This window comes from Coturnix japonica, chromosome 3 (assembly GCF_001577835.2).
Source record: "Coturnix japonica isolate 7356 chromosome 3, Coturnix japonica 2.1, whole genome shotgun sequence".
NCBI lineage: Eukaryota > Metazoa > Chordata > Aves > Galliformes > Phasianidae > Coturnix > Coturnix japonica.
In genome coordinates, this window is record NC_029518.1 from 81,911,709 (window position 1) to 81,938,159 (window position 26,451).

At 36.4% G+C, this 26,451-nt stretch overlaps 1 protein-coding gene across 1 annotated transcript in view; it reads left to right on the forward strand.

The window, feature by feature from the left end:
* CSMD1 (CUB and Sushi multiple domains 1) overlaps window positions 1–26,451 on the forward strand; it is an 883,217-nt gene that overhangs the window by 469,473 nt on the left and 387,293 nt on the right. Inside the window, exon 4 of the mRNA XM_015859302.2 lies at window positions 15,020–15,214. Coding sequence (XP_015714788.1) covers window positions 15,020–15,214 — 195 coding nt within the window. The remainder of the gene's footprint in view (window positions 1–15,019; window positions 15,215–26,451) is intronic.

Below are 26,451 nucleotides of genomic sequence, written 5' to 3' on the forward strand. Positions count from 1 at the left end.
AGTTCAATTTAAATGTTACATGTACCTGTGCGCCTTGCCTCTCTAATACTAAAATGATGCTTTTCTCACTTCAGTATGTGGAAAATACTGAATGCCTTGTGTTATGTTCTGACAGATGACACAGAAATTGCTAGAAGCTGGCAATAGTGACTACAAGTATGGGTTTTGTTTTCTTTTGCTTTTCTTCTTCCCCACAAGAGTTTCCATCCTCCTTATCCATGCAAACTGTGTGTGGCAAGAATTTAAGCTCTATAATCCACAGCTTTTTCTTTAAATTTGTATTATATAACTTGCATCTTCAGAGTTTTTCAGGTGTGAAACAAAGTTAAACATTGAACTGATGCCATTATCTTGGTGTTACATGTAAGCCATCACCCTGGCTGCAAGAAGCAACCTACTCTATCTTGAAATAGAATTAACATTTTCAATTTATAGAAGTTAAATCAAGGAGATTATATGTATTCCTAAGATGTTGACTGTGAATATAAAGTAGCAGCACAGGCTGTGATATGAGAAAGGGACAAGGGAACTAGGTACAGTATGTGATAGCTTGGGGAAGGACACCTCAGGAATGAGGGTGGGTCTGGGGGAGCATCAGGGGCCAGATCCTGCCTGCATGGGCTCTTGGACTTTGTGTCAGCCATTGGTCAGCTTGTCTATTGCAAAGGTTATGCCCATGCACATAGCTGAATTTAGCTGTTTGTGTAGGAGTTTTGAATAAACCTCTTTATTGCAAATGTCAGAATTCCATTACAACAGATCTTTTTCTCTGTAGTGTCAAATCAGCTTTGTAAACAAGAGAGGCAGTCAATTGCAAGAAAATACTTTGACTGCATCATTCTGCTCTGAAGTACATTGATTCCAGTGCAACTTCTGTGACCAGCTTCTCTGTCCAGTCATATTTCATTTACACATGAGTGAATCAGAAATACTGTGCTTAAAAGTAGTCTGTATCTTTCACAAGGAGACCTGTGTTGTACAGTGCTGTTGAAGACCATCTGAGATAGTGTGAAGAAAAAGTTTCCCTTTGATTTAAAACAAAACAATTTTATTTCCTTTGGATATTTCCAAGGGATATTATTTCCCCTGAACTTAAATAATGTACAAAGCATTTATCTGAATTCCTGGCACTGAATCTTTTGAATCAGCACTTACAATTAAAGATAAGTGGTCAGGCAGTGAGACTCAATGGTGGTGCCTTCTAACTACAGCTATTCTGTTCCTGTTTTATTCCTGTTCTATAACCATGTATAGGAAGACGTATGCTACTAGATTGCGACCTACTTGCTTCAAAGAAGGATTAGCAAAACTATAACAACACTTTTTTCTGAATCTCATCCTATTAGATGTGTGTTTCTAATGTCATGGATCACCATTTTAAGAAAAAGTGTTGTAGATGTGAGTTCTTTCATAACCTCTTTCCTAACGCTTTATTTTCTGACTGAGTATTATTTTAGTCTGCTGAACAGTTTGCTGGAAGTTGCAGATGCCAGCAGCCTTGGGATGCTGTGGTGATTTTCAAAAGCATCACCTGTAGCTCTGAGAATGAATCTGGGAGTGAAGTACTGTTGAAGTAGGAAGTGGAGATACAGAAAGGAAGGGTTCTGAAATGAAGTGCTGGTGCATGCTATGGTTTTGTCATTTGTAGTCCACTCATGATGTAAAATGGAATTTGGGAAGCATTTAAAACAGAAGGTTAACAGTATCTGCCAAAGAACTTAACTACAGCTAGAAAGAAGATGGTTGTAATTTCCAATTTTGCCAGAATGCCGTGGTATTTTTGAAATTCTGGAATTTCCCTTTGTATTTTGTGTATCATATAGAACATAATCAAATGCTACCTACTTGGATGTAGTGCTCAGGGATATGATTTAGCAGAGGATTTTTAGAGTTAGGATACGATGGTTAGGCTGCAGTTGGACTTGATGATCTTCAAGGTCTTTTCCAACCTGGGTGATTCCATGATTCTATGATTCTACTTGTGTCAGATAAATATTTTTCAAACTCTCTGCCACACTGGTAATGTTTTACAGGAATATCTTGTATGGAAGGCATTTAATAAACTATTTTCATACCTCTTAGTGGAAAATAATTAATTCTGATAGTGATCTTATTTAGGGACAGATTCAGTGCATGGTAGTTATTTCAACATTATTATACCACATGTGCTTCTTCATTAGTCTAAAGTATGTTCGAACAAACTTCTAAACTTAATTTTTGAACCAGGAGAAATCATGAAGATCTTTAATATCTGCAGATTATATATTTAGAGATTGTATTGGATGTACTGAAATAGTATTTAATATTTCAAGTTTCCTACTGGTTTCATAAAGAACAAGAAAAGACATTACACAGATGGGAGGTATTTCATAGCCAGCCTTAGAACCACTTTAAATATGTGAGTGAGTAATGAAGGCAGAATGTGTTTGTCTCTTGATATTACTCCTAACCTTGACAAGCTCTATACAGACAGAAAACCTATTTAGTGAAAAGGAGTTGCTGTGATTACTGAATGAAAATAAAGCTTTCAGCTCTGTCATTTAACGAGTGGCAGATGATAGAACTGTATGGTTTTGGGGTTTTTTATGGTGAGAAAATTGGTTCATATTATCACAATGATGCACAAAATCCCTTTACCCACGGGCTTTGTGTGAAGCAAATTGAAGTTCTAAGTTGCACCTTAGAGTGACAGTGAAGCATTGGACTGGAGCATTTAAAACTTCAGAAACTTGAAAAAAGGCACAGACAGCAGTTCAACAAGCTAAAATCTCCTTGTAACACAGTTGTACAAAAGCCTAAAATAAAAAAAGGCTATTTGATCTATTTAAGACTTCTGAATCTTTACAGGTGTGATCCTTGCTATCACTACAGTGCAGATTTTAACCTTGCTTCATTCTTTCAGATCTAACAGAGCTGTAATTTTAAATGGTTTTTAGTTGTCTTTTCATTGTACATCCAAGCAGGTGAGGTTAGAGATGCTGAGTCAAAGCCAAAAAATTATGTTGGTTATATGTGAGAAGGTTGTTCCATTCAATCAGAGGTGTCAGTGAAGATAGCTGCCTGATCTCTCCACCAAAAATATAATTGTAAAGGGTTAGCTGCTTTCAGCACTTCTTTGTAACCACAAAAAAAAAAACAAAAAAACACCCCCACATTTTGTTGCATCTAGCACTGCTGCAATAGAGCGACTTTCAAATCAGCCTTGAAAACTGGGATTTTCTGGGATTTTTACTGATTATTTTCTGTGAAGTGTTCCATAGAATTGCATAAGAGCAGTGCTATTGTGAAATGCTCTCTGAGGGGACGGCAAATGCTTTGGACAGTGTTCATGGAGTCATCCAAATTTCAGCTGCCATAGAAGCTTCTGTTGCTTTTTCTCTTCCTTGTCTGGGATGAATGAGAAATCAATACCATCTTGGTGTGCTCATCCAGTGTATTAAATTGTATCGGGACGTGGGCTGATGGCACTAACAGCCATCTAAGCTGTTGTTTGATGGATTGCAGCATGCATTTTGTTTGGGCCAAGCAGCACTTTCCAAATGGTTCTTGGGAATAATTCAGAAATTAGTAATTGTTCTGAACAGGCAATCTGGATACAGCCATCCTGTTTTGCAGGCTCAGGAAGTATAATAATAACAACATGCCAGCTGGCCTCAGAGCTGTTCAGTTCTTGTGCACAGCGCAGGCGGCACTTTTCCTTATCCTGGTCTGGTGACTCACAGAGATGTAGCGTCTCTAGAAGTTGAGCACGGTGTCCAGGGAACAGCTCAGTCTTCTGGTTCTTTGAGTAGATGAGACTTGGGTGTTTTGTTTTTTCAGCTTTGAAGATCACCTTTACCCTTTTGTACAGATGTGGTACAGAAACAAACAGGGAATTTATGAATTTTGAGACAATTTAAACTCTTCTATTACTTCCAGTAAATCTTTGAGACAAATAATAGCAGACATTCTCCTTTAACTGCACGTTGAAGAAATATTACAGTAAACTTTTCCTTTGATAGGGCATCAACCTCACAGATGGCTTCATTGTTCAAATAGCCACAATACTAGTTTTGCTGTCAAGATTGTGATAAAATTGAGGAGGATAAAAATACCTTCTGGTGTTCCATATGCTGTTTTGAGCTTAAGGTTAAAATAGGCAACTGCATCCAAAGTGGACAGAATGTCATATTACATAAAAACATTAACAACCATTAGTAGATTTTCTGTTTGTTTCATCTTTTACCACATCGGTGTTGTTAGAAAGAATTATGAAGTTGGAGGATATGTGGGAATTGTTTAAAATTGTCTGGCTGCAAATGTCACTTACAGCTACAATCTTACAAAAAGACCCAGTATCATCTCCACATCAGAAGGATCCTGAGAGCAGTCCTGCACAGATTCAGTATTGATCAGACCTTTATGGAATGCAGGAGCAAGAAACTGGGTTAGTACAGAGCCCTGTGGAATGGGTTGTATTGCTCAAGTGGACTCTAAAATGCCAGTTGTGAAAAAACAAACAAACAAACAAACAAAAAAAAACCAATCAGAGTCAGTTTTACGAAAAAGAGGGAAGCTTGTGGTGCATATCATAACATAGGAAATAGCTTGTTAAGAATTCTTGTACACCCAAAGCAAACAAGAATTGAAGGCTGAGAATGGAAGTGCTTTAGAAGCACAGAATGGCCGAGATTGGAAGGGACCTCAGGGATCATGAGTCCATTAACCTCTACATTTAATACTAGACCAGGCTGCCCAGGGACCCATCTAGCCTAGCTTTGGAACAACTCCAGGGATGGGGCATCCACAACCTCTCTGTTCCAGCACCTTACCACAAGATCATCTGCTTCCACCTCCTTGCTATAGGCAGGGACACCTCCCACTAGACCAGGTTGCTCAAAACTCCACCCAACCTTGCCTTGAATGCTTCCAGGGAGGGGGCTTCCACAACCTCACAGGGCTACCTGTGACAGTATCTCATCAGACTCACAATAAAGAATTTATTTCTAAGATCTGTTCTAAATCTACCCTCTTCCAGTTGAATGCCCTTTCCCCTTGTCCTGTTGCTAAATGAAAATAGTTAACTCGGGAATCCTTTTTTTCTCTATGAAGTCAGCTGCCTCACAAAATGTTATAAGCTCAGATCTTGCTAGAAATCATATTGAATGATAGTTATCATTGCTACTTTAATTTTCTCAGACTTCATACATACCAAGCACAGATGGTTCTATGGTTTATTTAAGTCTGTGAAACTCAGCACATTGAACTGTATGTTACCTGGGGATTCCCCAGGTAGCAAACTATATAAAAGTGTAATTATTCTCCTATAGCGAAAGCATTGGCAACAGTAAATTACACTCCTGCTTTTATACAGCAGTTTTTCTGTGTTACTGAAGTAGGCAGTGAGTTATCTGACACCTGTTGAAGTGAGAGACTGTAAATGATGAGCATGCGAAAGCCTTCATAAATCAAATAATCTGATGCCATTTTTAAGAACAAATGGGTAAAAGGTTTAAAATGTACTACTGCATTTTTGTTATCTCAAGGAATTCCCACAACAAATCAAAGTGAAATATTAAATTAGCTGAGGGAAAAAAAAAACAAAAACAAAAACAAAAAACAATAAACAACCATATTCCTGTTGGAAAATGAAAAATGAAAAAGAACTTCAGGGGCTTGAGAACTGTAATATATCCCGTTCTGTTTAACATTACATGCTTCTGGTATGTTTCTAGCCTCTGTCCAAGACAAATCCTATCTAGTAATACTATTTATCAGGGAGTAAGACAGCACAGAGACTTTTTTTTTTTTTTTTCTCCAGACATCAAATGTGTGAGTCAACCATGCTTGATAAGATGTGAGGGTAAACTTGCATGATACGACTTGTGTGTGCCACTCAGCTTTAGGACCTGAGTCTCAGTTCTTCTTATTTTCAATACCATGTGTTACCAGGATGCCTGCATGTCATACTGAATTCTCACTAAAAATTTGCCTTGTGTGTGCTTTAAACAACAACAACAACAACAAAATAAAGTGTCTGCTATCTGTGGAACACTACTTACCAAAACACTGGGGGAAAAAGAAGAGTTGAGGGAAGCTTGTGAGTCTCCCACCGCATTAACAGGGGTGTGCCTGGGTTGAAATAGCATCCCTCGTAGTGCTTTATTAGTTTTCCAGTCTTTGCTGTGGTCTCAGGAGACAGTAAACCAGGCTATAAGAAATAAAGGGAATGCAAAGTAATGAAGTGTACTGTGAATGAATATTGTCTTATTTAGTATTGAGTTGCAAAAGCGAAGGAGACCTGATCTCTTTAAATCAACATCAGCATTTCTACTAAGTTGTTTTTTTCAAATTCAGTTTGTTATTTTCACTTACCTCTTTTTCAGTCTTGTAGTATTGTCCCTGACCTGTGAATACTTAGCCTTGAGAACGATACAGTGGAACAAAAAAGCTATTCCACATTTTCAGTTTATACTTTTCATTTGGTACTTAGCATGAAGTTTTATCTGTTCATTACTAAAAAAAAAAATCATGAATGTGTTTTGCTGGTAGAGAAAGCATTTCACTTCTGTTTAATCTCAGAATCTTAGAATGGCTTGGGTTGGAAGGGATCTCAAGGATCAAGTTCCAACTTCCCTGCCACAGGCAGGGCTGCCAACTGCTAGATCAAGTACTAGATCAGATTGCCCAAAGTGGGCAAATTAATCAGACACAGTCTGTAGTATTTGTAAGATTATTTGTATATAGAGTGTTTATAGCTTCTTAAGTGAAAAGGGAGCACCTTCCTACTTTATTCTGTTAAAATCATAATTCTTACATAGTACAGCAGGTCTTAATAGTTTAAAAATTCAGTACAATTTATTACCAATTGTTGCAGAGTGATACCCCTCTATTGCTGTCTGTGTCGTCTGTCTTCAACTATTTCACAATTCACCTGTACAGAAAAAAAGGTTTCAAACTGTAGGATATATAACATCTATGAATAGTTAGGTAACATATTTATGAATCCTTAAATTTTCTGTTCCTTTTGAAATTTTTTTGGAATAGTTACAAGAAAATACAAATCTTGATTGAGAGAGATATTTTGTTTAATCCTGTAACTACATCAGGATTGTGCCTTGGTACATTCCTGTCTTCCATCTTCAGATAATTGTGCTTTTTCTCATAAAATAAGAACTCATTTTTATTCTTTTTGCAAAATCAACTTCAAGTGTCTGCGTGAATCATAAATGTCACAAAGTTCCGTGTGCTGGGATGCTGACTAGTTAGAAATTGTCTCTACTTGGGCAGGATGGATGAGGAAGCTTCTGCATTCCTTGCTCAAACTCCTTAAATAATATGAAGTCACTTTTACTTAAAACTGGTTTATAGACTAGATTCGATTCAGGTCTGACCTAGTCCTACTCCCTCTAGTCTCCTCCCTGTTAGTGCATGGAAACTGCCCTGTAAATTTTGTGTAAACACATTAAGAATGCTTATTGTTTTCAACCTACTCGCAATTGTGATTAGTTCATAGTTTTGTTTTTGTCCCAGCCCTGCCATCAGCTTGTATTTATATATGTGACCTTGATGTTTGCCTCCCAGAGTCTTAATAGCCTTCATATTTTAGGTTTTTTTTGGGGTTGTCTTTTCTCCCCACATGAAATCTGTAAGTCTTCCAGTATCCCCGTAAATGCTCTTCAGTCTCTTGATCACTTCAGTAGCTCTGCTCTGCATTTCTTTCAGATTGAATTGCTCTTAGTTGAACAAGGATTAATCAGATTTGTATTTAGAACTCCATATGGAGTCTTAGCAGATTCTTATCTTTCTTTGATCCTTCATTTAATACATAGAGATACTGTTTTTGCCTTCATATTGTATGTGACTTCAAGCAAAGGACGAATGTGATTTATTTTTAATGAGTGCCACTCCATTGCCTAATGAAATACACAGAAGTCTGATTTAAAATAAATAATAATAAAAAATTGCTTGGTTTATAAGTGAGGTGGTGAGGCAGAAGTCATTTTCTGATTATGTTTTTGTTGTTGATTGTTGTACGGAAGGATAGTTGGGAAAGCAGGAGTTCCTTTGTTGCCAAAAAGTCAGGATGATCTATGACATAACGAGAAGGTCAGGAAGCAAATGTTGCACATGCTTGTAATTATTATTCTGACAAACAGGAAGACCATAGAAAACGGAACTTTTTCAAGGGGGTGGAAAAGCATAATTTTGGTATTTATGAAAAATGAGTAATGACTTTTGATCTCCGGTAGCTGGGAAAGTTACCATTTATAAATCTTGTACAGTATCAAATGCTTTTTATAGCCTCTCCCTGGACTTTTACACTCAACTTGTTCTTTCTTGTCCTCGCTCAAGAAGAGAAAACTGTATTCAAGAAATATTGCTCACTAATCTCAGCTCATGGAGGAAAGTGAGTGGGACATCTGAGGCAAAACAAGTATAAGGAAAAAAAGTTTTAGCTTTAATTTCAGATATATATTTTTTTATTTTATTTTTTTTCCTGAGAGTTTTCTGGCATTGTTTGTACAGTATTGACTTTTATGGTCTTATAACCAACGGCAAGACATTTATTACATACTTCATAATAAAAGTAAACACACTAAAAATAAAATCCATCAATCTTTTGTTATTACCTGTACAAGAAAATTAAAATATCAATCTCAATGTGGAAGATGTATTAGAGTTTGAAAGTTGCTGAATACTCCCAAATGATTTTCAAAGCTGTGCAATCCGGTACAATTTTGCACATCATTAGAGACTGACAGACACAATTGGGTAAATGTTTGTAAGACAAGAAAACTGTAGATTTCAAAAGTGATATCTAGTATTTTATTTGGAAAATGTTGCAAAGATTTGAGTGCACAAATACTGAAATGTACATATAAAGGAAAATAGATTTCCTGTTTTCCTTTGATTGTATAAAAATACAGAATTCTATGTGGCAAGCAAACAATAGACAGGCTTTATTTCTGTAAGCCAATAAGGTTATTTTTTATATCTCTGCTAGTTTCAACAAGGAAGTTGCCAGCAGATAACTACTCAAACGTACTTAATGCTTCACTGTGTAAATTGCAATTGCATGTAGTTTCTTCAGGTGCTATATTTGAGGTCTTTAAGTGTATGGCTTTATTACAGGGTATTGAATGAATTTGCAATTTGCTTTTTTTTTTTTTTTTAATTCTACTTCTTACAGTGGACTCTTTCTTCTTCTAGAGTAAGCTAAATTATATCCATTACATTTTGATAAAATGATTTTGAAAAGTATAAGTATCCCAAGCTAGGTAGCTTTGTATGCTTTATTCTGTAAGCTAGTTTTATATGTGTGAGTATGTATATGCACATGTACCAATTGTAAAAAGCTTGGTATTGCAATTTTATTAGCAGATTTTTGATACTGTATGTTGAAAGGCTACTTCAAGAGATATATAGAGCAAATTGTGTCAATCTATTCATTAAATATGTAAGCTGAATTGTGTTTACAACTCTTCAAAAAATATTTATGCAACAGGCTAACAATGGCTTAGTTGCCGTTACTGAAACACTATTCCAGGCTTAAGGGTAGAGATTCAAAGTCAAGCTGCTACAGTATCCATCAGTTTGTTCTGTTATTTAAAATGCTGAAGGCATATTGTTAGGCTGTATGGATATAGAGATTCTGTACTATTGCATATATAAGAAAAAAAAAAAAAAGAAAGAAAAAAAAGAAATCTTTCTGTAAGTGCTTGTGGTTTTTGGAAAGCCTTCATCCTGACATAAATATTACAATTTCACTGCTGTCAAAATCAATGGCATTTTAATTTAAGGTTATGAAAACATGTAGTTGTCAAAATTATTTTGAAGTGAAAGAGCAAAACTGTCAATTATGAATTTGAGTTCAACAGAAAAAAGTATGTTTCCACTGACAGTGCTTAAGTAAGATTATAGCTGTTCTAAACCATTATACAACAAGACATGACTGGAGCACTGAGGTTTATTAACAGAAGCCATGAGATAAAAATCCATATACTTACTCACTCCCCTTCACTATATTTTTCCCAGAGATTACTGCCCCCCAACAATGTTGAAACTGAGTCAGATTAATAGCTTTTACCAGGCATATCCAACCTGTGGCCCATGGGTCATATGCAACCTCCCTCCCCCCCACCCTGCATCACATCATTGTAGAGTAGATCCCCACTGAGTAGCTTGACCTGGCCCCATGCATGTACCTATCCCTGAACAGCAACCAAACCATCAGTGTGTGATTGGCACTGTCAGAGCTGAAACCACGAGATGGGGAGGATGCAGTGCAGTGCTAACTTAAAACACAGTTAAACACAGCACAGTTTAACAACTGAAAATATGTAGTCTCACTTTCTAATCTGATAAAGGAATCTGAGCTATCAAGGTTGTAAAATAAATAATCAAAGTTGGGGTATATTCACTGATTCATTTCCTGTTGATGTAAATACCTGCAATCAGACATTCAACTCACTAATCTGATCGTCTCTTTCCTAAATGGATCAAAAAGAATAAAATTTTATCAAAATCTCTGCCACAGGCAGTGAGAGCTCACTAAGAATTTCAACGACTTCCATCAAACCACATGCTGATGCATTAGTTTTACAAGAGCAAATATGTCATAGAGGACGAACAGCATATGGCAGACGTTTAACCATGATATCAACAAAAAACTTTGACAGAGCTCTCAGTAGCATTGTAGTAAGAGAGCCAGTGGAGCATGAAATGGGTAAATTAATTCTGAAGCAGAGAGAAAATTGACTGGACTGCAAGGTTCGGAGTGTTGTGGCCACCAATGAAAAGCTCAACTGGCAACCAGTTACCAGTTGATTCGTTGATGATACAACCCGCCTGATGAGACTGGTCAGGCAGGACCTGCCTTTCATGGACCCATGCTAGCTGGGTCTGATCCCCTGCTTGTCCTGCACATGCCTTGTGATCTTGTTCAAGATGGTCTGTTCTGTAACCTTCCCTGGTACTGCTTAGACAGCACTGAACTCTTCTCTTTGGTGATGAGGACAGGATCTGAGGCTGACATGTAGCTGCATCAGGGGAAGGTCAGGTTTTGTGTTAGGAAAAGGCTCTTCACCAAAGAGTTGGTCCGTGGGAATTTTGTAATGGATAGGACTGTGCTATTTCTGTTACTGCGTAATTCTGTAACAAATGACTGGCATCCATTTGCTGTATATATATACTGATGCAGAAGTCAGAACTGATGGATCAATTACCTATTAATTGTACATAGCTTCTGGGGGAAGAAGAAAAAAATATATATATTAATAAATGGACAGTGAAATATTACATGCTTTTCATTTGATTCAACAGGAATAATTATTTAAAAAAGAAAGGTCAAAATGTACTGTAATGGAGTTTAATATAAGGCAATAGAAGTTAAAAGAAAAAAAAACCAATATATTGACTTTGTAGTCATTACCTAGGTAGAAATGGCAAGCACAGTTGTCTAGTCTTCTTCAGAATTAATGTTTCAAAGCAAATTTCACTACCTATACTTTGGAACAGTTATTTATAGTACTTTCAGAACAGATTGTTTAAAGGGAGTGCATATGTTTATGGTTGTGTGTATATATATATATATATATATATATATATATATATATATATATATATATATATATATATATACACACATACATATACATATAATCATAAAACATATTTAAATCCATATTTTCTTCAGTATAGCCCTTGTAGTTTTGTAGATTGAAAGGCTATTATTTCTTTTCTCTACATTACTTTTGAAATTAGGCTGCTTTTCTGAGTTGAAATATAGATTTTTGTTTCAATTTTTTCATGTAAGAAAATCCAGCATTATTTTCCTCTCCTCTTCGCTAGCATCTTTTCTTTGCACAATGAGAACAGTTATCACTTTCCTTACAAATTGTTTTCTTTGTCTGTGACTTTGGAATAATAGTTCTACATTCATGTTAAGTTTATGCACAAAACCGAAGTCCAATATGTAAGTCACATGGACAGGAAATCATGTGTTCTTTATCACATCAGTGAAACAACCTGACATCAGTCCTGAATTTTTCTATGTATCTAATTTTCTCTCTACTTCTAAAATTCCTACGAGCTTTGCAATTCCAAAGCTGCTGTCAAGAGACTCTGGCTTCTCCCTTATGTTTTTTTTTTGTTTGTTTGTTTGTTTGTTTGTTTTTGGTTTTTTTGGTTTTTTGTTTTGTTTTGTTTGTTTGTTTGCTTGTTTGTTTTTTTCTTTTTCCTTCCCCTTCTTATGTTTTTTTCCTTTGTGTGTGTGTGGTTTTTTTTGTTGTTTTTTTTATTTTATTTTATTTTATTTTATTTTTTTCCTTTGAATCCACAGTATAAGATTGTAATGGGTATAGAAGAATGTAACAGAGGTGTTATGAAACAACAGGAACTATACATATATCACTTAAAGTCTAATAAAGCTATAGAAATAAGAAAGAAACCTTGCTCCTTTTTCTTTTTATTTTATATTATTTTATTTCTAATTTGAATTAAAAACTTCCATAGTTGTTTTCAAGTCCTGACTACCATTTCTATTATTGTCTTGTAAAAGCTTACCAACTGGCTCACAAAAGGATAAATCCAATATCTTATAAGTGAGAATGGCAGTCCGAGCTTTTTGTTATTAAGGCCTCTGGGCAGTTATTGCAATATAGCAGTTGATTGTGATATCTGTAAAAACAGTGACAGCAACAACAACAACAAAAACAACAAAAAAAAAACCTAATTATTGCTCTCCTGAAGTCATTGCCAGATTGTCTCCAACCAGTATTTTCAGCAACAATTAGGAAATTAATTTTAATAGTTGTATAACTGATTTCAAGTCTAGATACCTAATTATAGAAGTTGGGATGCCAGAGACCTCAAAATCTGATATATATATATATATATATATATATAATTTGACCTTTTAATCCAAAATACACTGAAATACACTACAATTTTTGAACACTTTTCTAAAAAAAAAAAATAAAAAAAATTACATGTGCTTATTTTAATAGGATATATTAGCAAATTAGTAGATTACATTACATTTTGATCATATGCCTTTGTTAAACAGTTCAATTTTAAGCTCTTTCTTCATATAGATACAGGCAGTGGCCCAAGTAAAAGGTTTGTGCAGTCTAGGAAGAGAGAATCTTTCCTTATACATTACCGGTGTTTTAGAATTACTTTCATGAATTATTCTTACTGCACAGGGCTCCATTGATGTATATTGGAAAATGAAGTCAACACAGGTTCTTACACCTGCCTTACTGGTCAATGCAGACTCATGAGGAAGAAATCTTAATAGGTGGATCTGCTTAGCTATTCTGCGAGTAGCCTCAGTATATTTTAATGCAGTATATTTTGAAATTGTTCTCAGTGAGCAGTTAATGTCAAATGATTTCATAGTTGAAACATCTTAATAACCAAAGACACAATGAAATTAGAGATTCACCTGGCTTCCTTAAAGAGACTGCAAATTCTCAGTCCTGTTGAAAGTAAACTCCAGTAAACTCCAGTAACCTTACAAAAAATAGGCTTTTTTTGTTGAAAACCTGGCAATAATGAATTTATGTAACCTTTGCATACAATAACTTGGCTCAGCTAGTACTGTCATAATCTAAAGATTTATATTTATTTTTTTTTTATTAGTTACAAACCTGCAAAAGTCAATTCATTTTAGGCCCAGACTAGAAGTAGTTAAATATATGCAGAGGGAATACTGCAGCTACCTCAGTATACTTCAATGAAAATTTTAGAAAAGCACATAAATAATGTAGTTAAATGCTTGATCTTTACAAGTGGTGAAATCCTGTGAACTATTACATGTATTATTGAACATGGCTGTCATTCTCAGATCACTCATCTTCTACTGTTTCTTAGGAGGTTATGGTAAAATGCATGCTAGTTTCAGGATGCCCAATTCCATATTTTTTTTCTGGGTGTACTTGACAGGGGCAGAGGTAAGAAAAGGAAGAAGAAAAACCTTACCTGTACAGAGACAGAAGCCTAACTTGTTGCGGTACAGTTACAACAGTTAGACACTGTCAGTTGTCACATGTAAGAACGATGCAGGTTTGTCTTGATAGTCCTTCACTGGGACTGTATTTTATTAGATATATTATTTTTGACTAAAGTGGTGTTTTTTTGGTAGCACACTCATAACAATAAAAACTGCTGAGCTCTATGTTGTGTAAATTTTGCTGCGTAAGGACGAAACTACCTTATTTTGTAGTGTTTTTAAAAAATGTTTTGACTTGAATATAAAGGCAAAATAAACTTTTGTCTCAAATGTAGGTATTCTCCTGTGCCCAAACCATGCAAAAAATTTTGACTTGTTTTGCAAAATTACCTCTATTAACCTACCATGACTAGAAGAGCATAAAGGGGAAAAAGTGCAAAGAGAGAGTAGTATATAGGGTTATAAAACATAGCTGTAGAATATAATGGATCATTGGTGCCAACTTTTTAGAAGGCAAGTTACTCTCTGTGTTCTTCCAATTATCCCTACGTCTTAAAATCACCTTCCTTTAGTGTAAGGAATTATATATGTATTCATTCTCATATATGTGAAATGAACTTCAGCTTTCTCTTCAGTGTGGTTGAACATAATCCAAATAAATATCCTATTCTCTAAAGGCTGCTGAAACAGCAGAAAAGAAGTTGAGTATAATATTGTTTGTTTCTAGCCTTGGTAGGTACTCACTCAGCCCTAAGTAGTTCCCATAACACACTGAAATATTACTTTTTCAAGCTACTGCATTGTTAGAACATTCATCTATCTCATCTTTCACTGGTGTGTTATATAGCTTTTGTTATGTGGTTAATATTTATACAAGATTTTGAGATTTATCTCATGAAAGAATGATGTAAATGAAGCTGTTTACTCTTTGTTCAAAAGCAGAATACGTTTCACTTTATTTGTGTAAATAATGCTGCTTAAAATAATACAAAAAGCAATTATTTAGTGACAGTTGTTTGACTAGAATGTATTCCTTCTTTCTGCAAATTTTATCAATAACTATTTTCCTTTTTTCTTAAACAGTATTACCGAGTCATACGTGTGGCAACCCAGGGGAAATACCTAAAGGAGTACTTCATGGAACAAGATTCAACATTGGAGATAAAATCCGATATAGCTGTATCTCTGGTTACATCTTAGAAGGCCATGCCATGCTGACATGTATTGTGAGTCCTGGAAATGGTGCATCGTGGGATTTTCCAGTTCCTTTCTGCAGAGGTAAAATATAAGTCATGAGGTCTTTAAAATATCAAGTATCTATTAAACAGCAAGCAAAGTAAATTTATTTTTAGATATATTGTTAGTTTGTTTAACCCTCCTGTTTTTTCATGAGTTAATTTTCTTCCTAGTAACTGGTATGGTGCTATGTTTTGGATTTAGGATGAGGATAACACTTATAGCACAATGATGTTTTAGTTGTTGCAGAGCAGTCTTACACTAAAGTCAAGGATGTTTCAGCTTCTCATATTGACTTGCCAGTGAGGAGCTGTGGGATCACCAAGAGGTGGGAGGGGAAAGAAAGAGAACAAATGTCATAAACTGGCCAGAGAATTGTCTCATAGCATATGTCATCATGTTTAACTGAGGAAGTTGACTAGAGGGGGGGGGGGGGGAGGTGTCTCTACTCAGGGTGTGACTGTCATCATTCAGCAGCTGTTCCATACTTTCATTGTGCATCACTTGTTTTGTATATTATTTTATTTTTATTATTTTCCCTTCTTTTTCTGCCCTATTAAACAATTTTATCTCAATCCCTGAGTTTAACATTTTTCTCTGATTCTCCCCCATAATACCACTGTGGGATTGTGTGTGAATGGGTTTATGATGCTCAATTGATTTCCAGGTTAAACCACAACCCAGTAGACTTACTAAAAATTCCCATCATACTTCAGTCACAGTTCAGAAGCAACAGTTGTCCAGAGTTTACATTCAGAGGTAGCAAATTCTAAAATGTGCTATTTTTTTTTTCTTATAATTTACGTGGGAGATACCTATAGAAATGTAATATCAGGATCTGGCAAATACTTATATAAGCCTCTGTGTTTTGAAAATTTCTTACACGGAGAAGTACTTTAAAATCTTCAGCCTAGGAATCTTTGAATTATGCAAGCTGGAGGGAACCCCTGCTGTCCATTCCTTCTTAGTCCCATTTCTGCTCAGGGTAGGGAAAAAGTTGGGTTGGGTTGCTTAGGTCTTTTCCTAGTAGAGATTTCAGTTTCTCCATGCACAGAGATTTTAACATCTCTCTAGAAATCTGTTTCCACTGGCTGTCTGTCCTCATGTGCAAGTATAAGTGGAACTAACTTACAGATTATGTCCATTACTTCTTTCCCTGTTGTGGACCTTTAAGAAGATTCTAGCTTCATCTTTCCTATACTAAAAGATGCAATTAGATCTTTTCAGAGTCTTTTTTTGTCCGGACTGGATAAGTCTGTTTCCCTAATTCTTCAGCATTCCAACCATTTTAGTGCCTTTCTAGAATTTTCTAGTCTGTTAATACATTTTGGACTGTAGGATATAGGATGCAGTATTCCAGACAGGGCCTCACTAGTGTTTAAAAGATAGGCTAATAATTTCAGATGCTGGCTGTGTTCTTGCTCATGCAACCCAATATGATGCTAGTTTTCCTTGCTACAGAAATGTATTACTGACTCAGTGCTTCTCTGAGTGATTTTGTCAGAGCTGCAACATAGCAAGTATTTTTGAATGGCATGATCCTGTTCAAGCTGCAGAACTTAGTGTTTCTCTTTTGACTTTAATGAGGTTCTTCTCTGCCCATTCTTCTATCTTGTTTAAATTTGTCTCAATATCAGTCATGCCCTGCAGGGTGCTGTCTGCAGACCTCTTCAGGATTAATTAATTCCTGTACTCCAGATCCATAATGAAAATATTGTATAGATCCATCCCCAATTGGAAAACCTGGAGGATGCTGTGATAAACTGACCACTAGCTTGAGTTTAAACAATTGGTCTGTGACATCTGACTTGATGGTCTAGTCAGTTTTTTATGCAAATCCAAACCATATGCCCTCAATTTGGCTACAGGGATACAGTGGGGAAGAACTGTAAAAATCTTTCCTTAGTTAACGTGATCAAGCTTGCCAAGAATAAATTCATAGAATCATAGAATGGCTTGGGTTGGAAGGGACCTTAAAGATCAAGTTACCATCCCCGTGCCATAGGCAGGGTTGCCAACTGCTAGATAAAGTACTAGATCAGATTGCTCAGGCCCCATCCAGCCTGGCCTTAAACACCTCCAGGGGTGGGTCATTCACAGTCTCTCTAAGCAACCAGTTCCAGTATCTCACCACTTCCTCAGTTAAAAAGAAAGAAAGAGAAAGAAAGAAAGAGATTGAGAGAGAGAGAGAGGAAGAGAGAGAGAAAGAAAGAGAGAACTCTCCCCTGTCATCCAATGTAAATCTCCTCTCCTTTTGTTTAAAACCATTCCTCCATATTCCATCACTATCTACCTGAATAAAAAGTCGATTTCCCTCATTTTTGTAAACTAACTTTAAGTATTGAAATGCTGCAGAAAGGGATCCCCACAGAATCCTCCTTTTCAGACTGAACAAGTCCATTTCCTTCAGCCAGTATTCATTGGAGAGATGCTCCATCCCTCTGAGTATATTTGTGGCCCTCCTCTGGACCCTCTCCCAAAGCTCCGCATCATTCCTGTGTTGAGAACGCAGTACTGCAGATGAGAGTTGCATTCCCTTTGTTCGCCAGTGCTGTTATTCCATCACAGAAAGCCAACAAATTGATCAGGCATGACCTTCCCTTGGTGAAGCTGTGCTGTCTGTCTTGGATCACATGCTTATCCCTCAATGTGCCTAAACATGTCTTTCAGGAGGATCTGTTCCATGATCTTCCCAGGCAAAGAGGTGAGGTTCACCAGCCTATATATCCCTGGATCTCCCATTGTCCATGTATGTTAAATTGGAATGATGTTTCTATTTTTTCCAGACCCCAGTGTCTTTGCCAGACAGTCATGGCTTTTCAGATATGATGGAGGCTGTCTTGGGAACGACATCAGCCAGCTCCTTTAGGTCGTGTATGTGCTTGTTGTCCAAGCCCATGAGCTTGTACACATACAGTCTCATGAGGCAGTCTCAGACTTGTTCTACCCTTACACTATGGGAGAGTTTGCTTCCCCAGTTCTCTCCTAGAGGTTCAAGATCAGAGATGTGAGAATCCTGGCTGCCAGTGAAGACTGAGGCAAATAAGTCATTAAGTACCTCAGCCTTCTCTGTATCAGTTGTAGCTAGTTCTCCTTTTTCATTTATCAGAGGAGGTATGCTCTCTTTGGCCTGTCTCTTCTGATCAATGCACCTATAGAATCCTTCTTGTTGTTTTTAACATCCCTTGCTAAGTTCAGTTCCTTCTGTGCCTTGGCTGTCCTAACTCCGTGTCTATATGTTCAGACAGCATTCCTGTATCCTCCCCTGGTGACATGTCCTTACTTCCACTGTGTGTGCTCTCCCTCCTTTTCCCTCAGTTTGACAAGGAGGTCCTTGCCAAGGCATGCTGATTTCCTGCTTTCCCTGCCCGCTTTCTTGTTCTGAAAGACTGAGAGCTTCTATTTCTCAGAAAGGCATCTTTATCACACTCCTTTGTCTCTAAGAGCTTCTTCCAATGAGATCTCGCCCAACAATTCCTTAACCTGAAGTTCATTCTACTGAAGTTTTGCACTGACAATAGCTGTCTTTTCTCAGTCAGTTGCTTCCTCCTTTGGGAAGGATTTTCATAAAGACATTCTTCATAATCTTCTGGCGATCTGATGTAAGCTTGAGAGATCTGCAGTTGCTAGATACGTTCTTGCCTTTTTTGAAAATGAGAAATAAAAATGTATCTTTTCTCCAGTCATTGTGAATCGCACTTGATCTTCACTGCTTTTGAACAGCTTTATACTGTGGCAGGCCAAGAGTCCCTAGATGCATACTGTTAAATAGCATGAAATTGCACACATCCTATTTATATGTATAGTCTCTAAATTGATCTTGCTGTTTTGGTTGCTAGTTTTCTTCCCAAAGCTTCTGGGTTTTATTGTGAATTTGGAAGCCTGAGTGCAGCCTTTGCCATGTCCCCCAGTTTCCTTTTGAAGTAGAAATACATGTAGAATGATTTCTAGAATGCCTACTCTTCACGTTCCTCACTGGTTTCATTTTTTCTAAGTTTTGACCTTTCTCCTTTTATCTCCATATTTCTGAGCGGTACTTCTATGTTCCTGTTGAGTAGCTTGTCCCTTCTTTCACCTTTTGTATGCTACTATTTTGCATTTGAGATAAAGTACCTCAGTCAGGAATTCCCTATTCAGCTCTAAGAAGCTTCCTTCTATGACTACTCATTTATGTGCAGAAAGAGATGGATCACTCTTGAGCTTTGAGGAAGCTGCCCTTGAAGTCAAACAAGCTCCCCTGGGCCCTCTAGCTCTTCGAGGCGTTATCCCATGAGAGCCTGTCTACACTTCACAAGCAAGTTAAAATCTGTTCTGCTGAACTCCGAGGAGTTTATAATATTACTTGCCTTCTTCACACCTCTCAGGATTTTCAGCTTGTAGTTATTAGAACTGCAGCTGGAACTGAGTATCACTTCTTTGTTTCTACACCAAATTGCTTTGTCTAGTGCCTGCATTAAAAAGAAAATTCTTCCCAGTGAACTCAGGAATCTAGTGAATTGCTGGCCATTTTAGGTGCTACCATCCATAGAGATATTGGGGTGATTAAATTTGCCAGTAAGAAACTGAATATATGATTTAGCTTAGTATTTTATAGTTTTTAATCATTTCTTCTTGATCTTTTTAACATTTAATGACTGTAGTAGACATTCAGCATTACTTCCCTTTTGTCTTCTCCTTCTCTGTACACAAACCTTTGTACATTCAAGGTCCTACTTTGCATGGGGTACAGCTTCTCCTTTTCTTTCCACTTTTCCTAAAAGCCTGTGTCCATCCATCACAGCACTTCAGGCAGATGAGCTTTCCTACTAACTCTCTGTAATATCAATGACTCCAGTTTTGTGTGTACTTCCAGTTTGTCCAGTGTGGTTCCTTCCTATGTAACAAATTTCTGTGCGCAGTCACATGAACTGAGCTTCCAGTCATGTTGCTGTCCAAGGAGAAAAGAAATAGATGAACTTTGCTCTTCCCCATGTGGTATTATCTGGGCCTGTTCTCCCATTCACCTCTAGATTTTGACCTGTATCCACGAGCAACTTTGTTTGGAGCTCTCCTCATTATTTTGCCAGGCAGACATTTACATCTCTTCTGTAGACCTCATTTTTTGAAGAAGATCCTGTGATCAAATAGCTCAAAGCCCTGTTGCTGAGCAATTTGCTTGGTCAAGTGTTCTGCGGGAATATGACACTCTTGCTTGAGCTTTTCCTCTTGTATTAAGAACCCCTGTGGGCTTCTGCACCTGTCAGACTTATCCCAGAGCCATGTCAACAACCTTTATTGCTCATATTCTCCTTTGGCAGTATTACTGTAGGTATGTGGTTGAGCAACAAAGGATAGCAGTTGTCTCCTGTAATAATTTGTGAAGGTTTATTGCAACTGAATTGGCTGATAATACAGTTCCTCACAGCAAATAACTATTTTTTAACATTTGTGATAAAAAGAAAACAGAAGAGGTAATAACCGTGAAAGAAACAGAGCTTTGGGCCATGTCTGCTGCTTGTATTCAATTTCAACCAGTTTGCAACAAATAATGTTTTTAATCAATGCTTTGGATGATATAAGAAAACATTTTTTCCAACCTTTTGGCTGTCTGATCCTAAATGTGTCTTTATCCTTATAGTGAGATGCAGTGAGCAGGTTTCAGGAACAAAAAAAAGATTGAAAGTTCATAGTATCATCAGTGTCTACCAAACATCTTTCTGCAGACGATGCCCTATTTGGTAGTATTTGCTGCTGTAAGTACAGGAAATCTGACCCTGTACATACAAATGTCTCTAGCAAGAATGAATTTTTGCTCACAATTTGTAATTTTATGAATTTAACCTGTTAATAGAAACTCAAATGGAGATCTCCATCTGATATACAACTTCAGTGAAAGCAAAGACTTTTGTGTAGCTTCTGCTGAGAAATGCAAATTGTTGCACAATAGTTAGTTAACTATTCCTTAATTGAGTTGTTAATTCCTTAACAATTGAGTTCTGTACATTGAAACATTGCCTTAGTGGATTCTTTTTCCAATTCATGTGGGGAGTGAAATTTATGATGGATTTCTGGCATTCCTTATTTATTTAATCTTATCACTCTGGAACACACAGACATAAGAGGGGCCAGTCCTTTCTATTCTCCCTGGCTTCAGGACAGGAATGCTGCCATTTTCTTCAAGTAATTTTCATGAAAACACATTTAAATTAAAATCATAGAATCATTCCATTCCATTATAATTATAATTATATATAAGTATAATTATATATATGCATATAGATATTTACATATATATATGATTTTTGTGTCTAAAATTATGGCAGTTTCCAAACTGAAAAAAGCCCCAAAACAACAACAAATGAAAAGTTCAAATTCTGGAAAGGTTAAAACTGTTATTAAAAATCATTCAGATTGTTCTTACTAGAAATTAGGCAATAATTTTACCAAGAATTTATGGGACAAAAATCACAGAATCATAGAATCACAAGGTTGGAAAGGACCTACAAGATCATCTAGTCCAACCATCCTCCCATTACTGTTGCTACCACAAGCCACTAAACCAGATCTCGTAGCTCCTCATCCAGATGCCTTTTGAACATTGCCAGGGATGGTGACTCCACCACCTCCCTGGGCAGGCTAATGGATTACAAATTTGTTGTCTTAAAACAATTGACAAGGTGCATCAGTCAGTGTTTCATGCATATTATTCTACTTTTTTTGCCTTGCAAAGTGAAAAGCTCGTTGTCGTCTCTATGTTAGCTGCTGTCACAGTGTCTCCTTTCATCATGGGGTTGCAGTTATTACGCAGTAAATTTTGAAGTATTTTGAAAAACAATTTTGTTCTTGGCAGTAACTTCACTAATAGCCACTTTATGATATGTGGCTATTTCTGAGAAGTACTTGTATTAGGTTCTCAATTCTCAGTAATTCTGAGAATCTCTAGTTTATTATAGTTATGAGACTTGATTTTTATGAGGCTAACATTAGGAATACAATTTGGATTAGTGACATTTTAATTATAAGCTTTTTTCAAATAATGAAAATAGCTATGAGAAGAGGGTCTAATACATTATATTACATATTTTATAAGAATAAAATGAACAAGTAATGTAAACTACCTGTTAGAAATGTATACAAGGATCAAGTAATAGGTTTCAGATTTAAGTCAATTATTGGAGAAATGTTTTGTGAATAATCTATAATTAAGGTGTTAGAAAGATAAAAAAAGAGAAGAACATTTTGTGATCAACTATGGAGTTAGAAAATTGAATACAGGGTTTCAGAAGATATATTTTTAAACACTTCCCAAGTTGAAATTGAAGTTCATTGCACTGTTAAAATTTACAGACTATCAAGAGATTCCCTCATGTCCTTGAAAACTCTATTCAGACTCTGAAGATCAAGTCAGGACGATTTTGTAAGTTTAAAGAGGAGGGGAAAAAACAAATCAGGATCCGATCAATTATGTTTCCAAATAAGGGTCTATGCAAGACTAAAACATGATAGAATGTGAGCAAGTGGAGCTGTATCTTTTGATGGTTAAATAGTTGTTTGACCTGGATTAGATTTAGAAAAGATCAGTGAGTTGTTTGATGAATGTTTGTTGCAAAGCCATTTTAACGCTTACCCATGATTTTGGTCTTTATGAATCTGTCTGCTCAGCAGCTTGACAGTTGGCAGTGACATGCTAAGATTTATTTTTAAACTTGGCATTGGTGTTCTATTGCTTGTTTTTAGTTTTTTATCGGTAAGACTTTTTTAAAACAGTTGTTTTAAAGTCTTATTCCAAAAATTGATTTTACTAATCCCATATATTAAAAATATTTTAAATATACAATCATGCATCTGTGAAAGTAACTGATGGTGATTATTTCATAGCTGTCTTTTCTGTACTGAAGAAATTTATTGAGGCACAATTTTGTACTTTTTCATAGATGAGCTACAGAAAAATGCCGTTAAATAAGGAATCATATAAAGAACTGCTTCAGTGATGATTTCAGTAAGCCATACTAAATAATTTGTGCCCATGGTTCATTTAGAACTGTCTAAAGCTGCAGTTTTCTTTAATTGATAGGCCTTACAAAATGTGACTTGAGATGACAACATGTCATTGAATGAGAATTTATAAAACGTCACTTAAGGTTTTAAGTGCATCTGTTCTGTTGCACGTTAAAAAGGGGAAGTGACTACAAGTGATGTAACAAGAACACAAAAACACAAAACTTTATTACTATGGATTTTGTATTTTAATTCATAATTATTTTTATCAGATCTGTTACAACAGTAATGCATTAAAATTATCTTTCACACAAAGATCTTAAAATATAAACAGAATCTGAGTAATCATTTAAATTCAGATTCCAAATTACTTTTAAAAGATTGTTATGCAACAGATTATCATTTGTCACTTGAATTAGTATTATTACTTTTTGTTAAAAAAGAGCATGTAGAATACAGTATGCTGTAATCATGAAGTTGTTTGAGGTGGAAGGAAAGGGAAACCCAATAAAAGTGATTAAATGTTTGAAAAAATAGCTTAGCAAATTAAATAATGAACTTTGCTAACATAATTTTCTGTTCCTAGCCAATCCTTGAGTATCTGCTTAGCAGTACTTACTTGTAGCAAAATCTAATTTATGCAGAATAGTTTGCCAAAGTTAACAGATTGTGATGTCGGTTGCTCCAAAAGTAATGCCTCCTATTTATTTCCATGGGGACTACAAAAGCTACTACAACCATTTGATACCACAAATTCTCAGCTACAAAACACTATTTTTCAACACAGTCATCACAATTAGCTTTGCATTTATGCCAGTGATGAAAAAGAGCTTGTATGCCATGCCCATAAAAATGCACTCATGGTTGTGACATCATTACTGTGAAAATGTTGCCCACACAGTCTGTCTTTCATTGGCATAAACAAATGGAAGTCGGAAGGTGTGATGTTGGTGAGTGTAGTGGGACAGACCAGATATGATTGTCAGTATTCTCCAGGGTCTTTACATTAGTGTGGGGCCTGGTGTTACCAAGCTGCTGGATCTTCTCTTGCCTGACTCTGGAAGTTCAAGCCTTCAGCTTAGTCAGCATTGTGATGTAGCTGTTAGAGTTGAAGGTTTGTCCAGGTTTCCAGGAAATCTAGAAGTATCACGCCTTTCCCACCCCAAAAAACACATCACATTACTGAGGCTGCATCATAACTTTTTATTCAATGAGGCATTCACGTTGCTGCTCCATGGACTGCTATTTTGACTCCAGCTTGTAGTGGTGATAACATAGCTTGTCGCTGCTAATGATATGATCCAGGAATCTGTCACCTTCGGCTTTGTATTTGTTTGGTAGCACCTGATAAACTTGCATATGGTGTTCTTTCTGTTCCTATGTGAGCACTGGTGTGATCCATGTGGTGCAAACTTTGCAGTATTACATTGTTGTTGTCATTTTCAGCACTCTGAAGCTGACTCTTTGCAGAGTTCCCTGGTCATAATATGCTGATTCATGTGACATAACTGATTGAGATGCATTTCATGGTGTGACAGCTGTGAATTTCTGTCCAGAACATGGCAAGAGTTTGCAATATCTGCAATGATTACATAGTGATTCTTTGCATTTGTATATACATCTTCACAAGCCAACAGTATGCACTTGCAGCCTGGAATGCCAACTGAATATTGGGCGCCCTCAAAAGAGTTATGGCTAGCAGGTCAAAGGAGGTGATTGTTCCTCTCTGAACCACTGTTGTGAGGTCCCACTTGGAGCAGTGTGTCTCAGCTGGGGGCCCCCAGCACAAAAAGATGTAGAACTGTTGGAGCAGATCCACAGGCGGCTGCAAAGATGATCAGAGGACTGGAGCACCTCTCTTATGAGGACAGGGTGAGGGATCTGGGCTTTTCAGCCTGGAGAAGATTCTGAGGAGATCTCATTGTGGCCTTCCAGTACTTAAGGGAACTTATCAACACAAGAAAGACAATCATTTTAAACAGTAGGTAGTGATAGGACAAGGAGGAATGGTTTTAAATTAAATGAAGAGAGAGTTATGGCATAATACCCATGCCATTCTATGATTTGATGATTCTGTGGTATATTTGTTACTATTTTATCTAGACTACTTGTATTTCCTGTATTTTTTTTAATATATATATATATTTTTCAAGTGGTGCAAGCCATATGTGTTTGCACGCATACTTGATCTAATATTCATGTTTTCTCAGTTTAGAGTACCTAAATCTTACTACTGAGAGATCCAAATATTTGTAGTTTTACTCTTCAAGTAGTCATTTACACTGATAGAAACAGCAAGTTGTACTGAAGTTGCTCACAACTTCAAAATAATCATGAGTGCTTAGAATTAATTACTTGCATGTTTTAACAACCAATTTGTTAATCACTTAAGAGTTTGAATTGTTGAAGCCTGAGGAAATATCTCCTATAAAATTGCTCCAAGCACAGTGATGCATTAAGATTTTCATGCAGTGTCCTGGCTTCTCAGATGCATCAAATAGAGAAAACTGTGGCCAAGGAGAGTGACCAAGCCAAGAGGGTCTAATAGGCCTGATGGTGAAACACAATTTAGGCCCACAAGGCTAAACGCTACCCAAAAGTAGTGTGAGCACATCCTGCTTGCCTATGCTAACTCTTATGTGATTTATTATATTACAGCATTCAACAGTTTGGTTGCTTTAGAGTGGGCATTGTCTCTGGGTGAGGAAGCCTGCAAACCACACCTGAGTAATATCTGCTTTTCAGATATTCCAGCTTTTCTGAGCTAATTTGTTTTTTTTGCAGTTCTTATAGAAATGCTGTTCTTGATTAGAAAGCTGCACATCACTCCAGGACTGATAGGTGGAGTAATGTGAGATCCCCCATTTTTTTGTTGATTGTGTACAGTGTATAAATTTAGACTGCTGTGTGTAATTACCAGAAATAATTAGCTACATAGCCTTCCTTGTCAAGTCAAAGCTTTATAGCTCAAAGCTTAGTACAATGCTCTTCAGCATAAATATTGGGTAGCACTGAAATTCCCACTCATATGTTACTTAATACCAGTTTATGCACAATGGGAGATGGTGTCATTGAGAATGTTGTCATAACAAAACATAATAGCAAGTAGCCAGTACCAAAGCATTCCGGACGACCTAGTAAGTATATGGATGACAAAAGGATCCTTTCTGTCTTTCAAATGAACAGGTTGAATCTATATATAAATCTATACACTTTTATTAACTGAAACCCCTATGGTATTCATTCTTTTGATTCCTAACATATGTAGCTTACTAAATACAAAAATATACACAGTTATGGCA